We start from the raw sequence: 6,025 nt of genomic DNA, 5'->3' as shown, positions 1-6,025 counted from the left end.
GGGGAAAATGCGCCACCGAGCGCCCCCCGCGCACGCGCGGGCCCCGCCCCCTCGGCTCGTTAGCATTCGCCGGAGGGCCCTGCCCCCTGGGCGCGGTGCTCTTTGGGAGTTGTAGTCCGCTGGGCCATGAAGCGCTCCCTGCCGGAAATGCTGCGAGCAGCGAGCAAGAACAGCGCTCCCCATGAGCACCCTCGGCGCCGAGTCTCAGTTTCCATAGAAGTGGAGAAGAATGATGTCAGTATTTCCGACGCGAAGGCCAATGGGACCGCTGGGTGGGCGGGCCTTGCGGGACACGGCCCAATGGGGGAGGTGGAAAAGGGGGCGTGGCCGTTCCCGTTCGCCCGTCAGTCAGTCATCGGTGCGGGAGGGGGAAGGGACCGAGCCGAGCAGTCACCGCCGCCGGGGCCGCGCAGGACGGATCGGCCCCTCCGCGCGCCGTGCGGGGCCGCCGCCAGCGGAGCCGCTGCAGCAGTGTCAAGCGGGGCCGGGGGTGCCCGGAGCTGAGAGGAGCCTTCGCCCAGTTCCCTTCCGTGCCCCCGCCTCGGGCCGGGGGACTAGCGGGCGGGCGGTCGCCGCGGAACAAAGGTGAGGGCGCCGAGCCGGAGAAGGAGCCCCCGTGCCCCGCCGGCGGCGGGCGGGGAGGCGGCGAGGGGCCCCCGTGGGGGCGCGCGGCCGGGCGTGCGGCCGCGAGGGAGGGAGGGGGGCGCTTGTTTTTCTTCTGGTAGCGAGACTGCGGCGGGACTCGCCGATGCTTCTTCTTCCCCCCCACCCCAAACACCCAGTGGCGGGCCAGGGGGAGGGACTGGTGGCTTCTCCTCCAGCCCCTCTGCCGGGAGGGACGGAGCCCCCTCCTCCACACTCACACAGACATACGCTCCGTGTCCCCGCCGAGCAGGTCGGGCCCCTTTCTCCCCGCCCCCCTCCCTTCCTCCCTCCCCGTCCCCGCTCCCTTCTTTTCTTCTTCTTCCTTTTCTTCCCCTCCTCCGCCGCCTCCTGCCTGCCCTCCCTCCCTCCCCCCGCCCGGACCCGCTGCGCCGAGCCGGGGAGTTGCGGCTGTTGCTGCCGAAACTCCTGCGGCGGAGTCAGCGCTTTCCTTTATTTAGGGGGGGGAGACGGAGGGAGGAGGAGCCGCCGCGATCCGGAGCCGCAGCCCCTACAAAAGCGTGTGTGTGTGTGTGTGTGTGTGTGTGTGTGTGTGTCGGGGGTGGGGGGACTGCTCCCGTCACCCCGCTCTCCCGCCGCGCACACGGGCACTCTTCCTCGTACAATGGAGGAAGAGCCTCCCTCCCTCTCTCTCTCCTCTCTCCCTCTCCCCGCGGTGAAGCGAGGAGGGGGGGTGTTCTCCGCGCTGGGACCCCCGCGGGTGCCCTCCCGCCGCTCGGTGCCCGGGGAGAGGGCGCAGCGCCCCGGGGAGGCGGCCGGGGCGCCTCCCCCCTCCCGCGGCAGCCGGGGGTGGGTTGTTGTTGTGGCAAGTTTCTCCTCCTCTGACAGAAATGGCGTCAATGGCAGCGAGTGTAGGGGAAGCCGCGGCGTGTGGGAGCGGGGGGGGAGAAACAGCGGCCGAGCAGAGAGGGAAAGGGGTTAGCCACGGGAGAAGGGGGGACCCGGGGAAGCAAAGGGGGAGTTTCGGGAGGAGCCCAGCGCCCCCACCCGATCCTTGGCTCCCCTCCCCCCGCCCGGTGCGAGCGGCTGGTGCGGTGCCTTAGCGCTTTGTTTTAAATTCCAGGTCCAGCCTCGGCCGCTCAGCCACGATCGAGGCTTTTACCGCAGCCTGAGCTCATCATGAAGGTAAAACACTCGCTCGTGTGCCTGGGAGGGGAAAGGAGGGAGGGTTGCATGGAGAAATGCTGTCCTCTCTGTCAGTCCATCTGTCCCGACCCCGGTGCGAGGCTCGCTGCTGGTGCAGATCCAGACTGCGGGCAGCTTCGCCCTCGCTGCCGTGTTTCGGTGCCTTCGCTGGTTTGCTGACCGTGGGGCGGGCTTTGCTCCACCGCGTTGTGCTGGGGGAAGCTGTAAGTTCCCCGAGCAGGGGCTGTTCTCCTTCAGAAACATTATTTGTAGGAGAATAAGGACATGGCTGCCTGGGCTGAGCTTCCTTCATGGAGGAGCAGGGCACAGTCACCCTGCTCGAGAAAGTAACGTTGTGGGAGAAATGTTGGCTCTGGAACATTGTTTACTTGAATAGAGGGTAGATTTACTTTCTATTTGTCAGTAGGAGTTTTGTTGAATGGATAATCTTGGTGTGATCGGAGAGGGTGCCTGTAAGGGATTCTCTGCAGTGAAATGATTGCTGTGAGGTGCAGAAAGATCTTCAAACAGGTTCTGATTTTCCTCTCGGTGCTGTGCAGTAGTCATGTACCTCGCTGTCATGCAGTTTTCTTCTCTTAGACCTTTCTAGACTATTTATGTTTGGTATATTATGCAAGCTTTATAGAATAAAAAATCGTATCGGTGGACTAGAATGATTTCTTCTGTGTGTGGCCAAGAACTGTGTATCTAAAAGTAGTTTTTAACAACTGTGTTTCTTAGGTTTTGGGGTTTTTTTACCATTTTGCTGATATGTCTTGCTCAAACTGCCATTTATGTTACTGTCACCCCCATGTAATTCAGCTCCCGGTCCTGCTGGGCAGCAGTAAATCTCATTTCAAAATACTGTAAATCTTATAAAGAACAACTGTTACAAACTTGTGATGCATCAATTCTTTGGTATTTGTTAATGAAAAAGAGCAGTCTGTATGTGGGTTCTTCCACTATCAGAGTTTTTGCCTGCTGTCTGTGAATGAGTATTATGTAAAATGTGGACCCAGTACTATATTCACCGCTAGAAATGGTGAATGAAATAGACTCTGTTAATTTCTAGATTGATCTGAGTTGCTGAGCAGCGAAGTCTTTCTGTGTAGCTGGTAAAGGTTTAGCATGTTTGTTTTTTTTTTTTTTTTACTTTGGTGACTTTATGACAGTATTTTTTTAAAAATCATGTTTAAATTGCCCTCTCTATGATTTTTCTTTAGCAAGTGCTAAGATCTAAAATACTGCAAATGTCTGTCTTATTAAAAGTAAACTATGTATGAATTTACAACAACAGGCTGTTGAAGTTGTATGATAGGGAGCTTTCCAAATGTGGCTCATTGCCTGGTGGAGATACAGGAGATGGAAGGAAGATAAATAGGAGGCAGTATAGGGTGATTTTTTCCCCAGAAAGAAAAAACATTTATTTAAATGACAGTTAAATTTACATAAGTTTCTAATATTCTTTTTCAGTGTAAACAAATCTTGCAGTTACCATAGAGATTAGGTTCAGATACTGTGGTTTTTGGAGCCATGTTAATATGTAGATAGACAGTTGGGAGCACGAGGAGGTCAGATTACAAGGAGAACACAAAGTGTTCTGTGAAATAGTAATATAGATCCACTTCAGGCTGAATTGAACATATAACAGATGATTAAATTTAGGGTAACAAACACAAAAACCTGTTAATAGATCTGTATTTAAAAAAAAAATACCTCTCACAGCTTACTTATTCTTCAGTAAGGTTTGTGCTACTATTGCATGTTTATTTTTAAAGTTGGGATAGATTCTTTCAGAGTGCTCAGGTGTTAAGTCTGTGATTTTTGCAATTTGTGTGTGTGTAGTGTTAAACTTATATATGTTTGAGATAACTCCAGTACTTCATTTGCTGTGCCCCGTAGTGTTAAGGGAGGTTAATCTGTAAGTCATTACTTTGAAGCTTTAGTTATTACACGGAAACTTTTAACAGAATTGTGGTTCCAAAGAAATTTCTAAGATTCAACAACCCAAGTAAGATTATAGGAGTGATGCAGTGCATTAGTCCTTCTGGCTGGCTTAAATTGGTAATTTATTAGTTAAGCTTACAAGGATACAAGCTAGTCCAATAAGAAGCGGTAAGGGAGAATGCTGAAGAGAATTATTAGCTGTTTGTATCACTTCAAGGTAACATTGACTATACTAGATAAAGATACTGTTTAAATATGACTGTATATTTCTGTGCATTTAATTTTTAATTTATCCAAAGAAAGTGTGTGCCTCAAGGACACTTCAGCATATAGAGGATTTAATGCTTTAAGACCTAGTCTTGCTTTGAGTCTGCTCACTGCAGACTTGCTTCTGACTGCACGGTTGAGGCCTGTGTTTTGATTTATGTGTTGGTCATTCTTTCAAGTGCAGAGTGTTGTGGATTCTGGTGCACAGAGCCTTAGAACTGGATTCCTTGTTGGTATCTTTGTCTCTTTACGTGGGCTTGAACAACTCATTTAGCTTTACTGACTCCTTTCCCCCACCTGTGTGGTATGGATAAAATGTTGATCTTTCTTTGTAAAGCACAGTGAGGTATATTTAGGAACAGCACCAAGAATTGTATTGACACAAAACTGTAAGTCACCCATGCTCTTGCATTTCGCAATGCTTTGACACGAAAGAGGTACGCTGCCTGCTAAGAGATTACCAGAGCTGTTGGGATAATTGTTCTCCTTGTAATTAACCCGACTTAATCCAAGGAAATAAAGTCCCTCATATAAACCAGTAACTTCAGCCTATTAAGTAGTCTTCCCATGGACTGCAAAGACCACTTAAAAACAGACTTGAAATATGTTGTACAAGAAGTGTTCAAAGTCTAACAGATTTATGCTTGTTATTGTGATGTTCTCCTAAATCAGGCTTTTTCCAGTGTTGATTGACCAGGGATAGTTAGTACAGTCGTGTAGATAATGGCTAAGATTGCTTGCATGTTATGAAGTTTTTTTGTTGTTTATTTTAGCACCTTTTGTATACGGCCTTCTTGCATTTAAGTATCTGTCAGAAGAATGTAGAATCTGTTTGATGATTTCAAAACTAATTGCATGCCATCAAATTACTACTTACTGAGTAGGTAGCAATATATATAAACGCATTCTTATAGAGTGCTTTTTTTTAGCTCCAAAATCAGGAAGTAAACTCTATGAAAGCAAAGTGTCTGCTTTTAAAGAGAGAAATAAACACAAGCTTGGTTTCACAAATGATTTGTACTAAGAACTGCTGCAAATGCTCGTGAGATTTTTAATATGTATCAGGGCATTTGTTTGATATAAAAATATGTGAATGAAGGTAATGTACCCACCATATTTAAAAAGTTCACTGCTGAGTGGGGATCAAAAGAGTAGAAGTCCCAGAAGCTAGAGCAATGCTCTATGAATTAAGAGATCTGAAATGATTGTTTAAATGTTTTGATACTATTTGCATGTTAATGTTTTTCATTCTGTAAAGTACAAACTATTGAATGGTTGTTGAAACTTCTCTTTGGTAATCCTAGATGTTCCTGGGTGCTTGCTCAAAGTTGCCACACTAACAAATTAAAAAAAGCCATGCCTATGATTTATGGTAGATTTTTTTGTTTTGTTTTGCTTTTAATTCATCCCGAATTTACATTTTTGTTTCAGTAGTCTGTCCTAGTGACCTCTCCAGCTACCCAGAGAGATCACTGATGCACACTGATGCTGTAGCTGCTTTCCCTTAATGTTTGCCAGACAGACCATTGCTCATATTCTCTGCCAGTATGGCTGAAGACAAAAGCAAAATATCTAGTAAACTTTTCAGCCACTAATTTCCAACTTTGAGCACAAGTCAGTTGAAAATCCCATTTGTCTTATGCAGGCTGGAAACCAGTCATGGAATGTAGTGACCTTTCACTTTCTGGTTAACTATTTGAATTACAGCAGAAATGGAGATTTCTAAAGGAAGAGTACCATTAGCATAGTTTTTGTGATGGAGGCAGGAGAACAGGTAAGTCTTAAGAGGTGGTTTTCCCCTGTAACTTGTTTTTTGCTTTGTGAAAAATTATTTTCTTAAATTCTTTCCTGATGTTCCAGTTTGAGCAAGTGATCAGAGGCAGTTATTGACTTCCTCATGCTTGCATAATTATGTAGAAAGGAAAGCAAACACCACTTGCACCAAGCACTTACAGGTCAGGTTGGAATAATCTATTGTTACTTTGAAATTGTTTATTTGCACTTTTTAAGTGCTAGTCTTTGT

General features: G+C 47.6%; 1 protein-coding gene across 3 annotated transcripts in view; it reads left to right on the top strand.

The window, feature by feature from the left end:
• Window positions 1-353: 353 nt before the first annotated feature.
• ARID4B (AT-rich interaction domain 4B) overlaps window positions 354-6,025 on the top strand; it is an 87,977-nt gene continuing 82,305 nt past the window's right edge. For 2 of the 3 annotated variants that reach the window (XM_066178809.1, XM_066178807.1), the window contains exons 1-2: window positions 354-585; window positions 1,727-1,788. In XM_066178809.1, the coding sequence (XP_066034906.1) occupies window positions 1,783-1,788 (6 nt within the window). In that variant the 5' untranslated portion in view covers window positions 354-585; window positions 1,727-1,782. Of the gene's footprint in view, window positions 586-1,328; window positions 1,581-1,726; window positions 1,789-6,025 lie in introns of those variants that run through there. The other variant, XM_066178808.1, reaches the window with a different exon arrangement.

This window comes from Chamaea fasciata, unplaced genomic scaffold (assembly GCF_029207755.1).
Source record: "Chamaea fasciata isolate MVZ Bird 193981 ecotype frontalis unplaced genomic scaffold, bChaFas1.0.hap1 SCAF_3, whole genome shotgun sequence".
Taxonomy (NCBI): domain Eukaryota; kingdom Metazoa; phylum Chordata; class Aves; order Passeriformes; family Sylviidae; genus Chamaea; species Chamaea fasciata.
The sequence above is the reverse complement of the archived record's forward strand: the minus strand, read 5'-3'. Positions and strand labels throughout refer to the sequence as shown.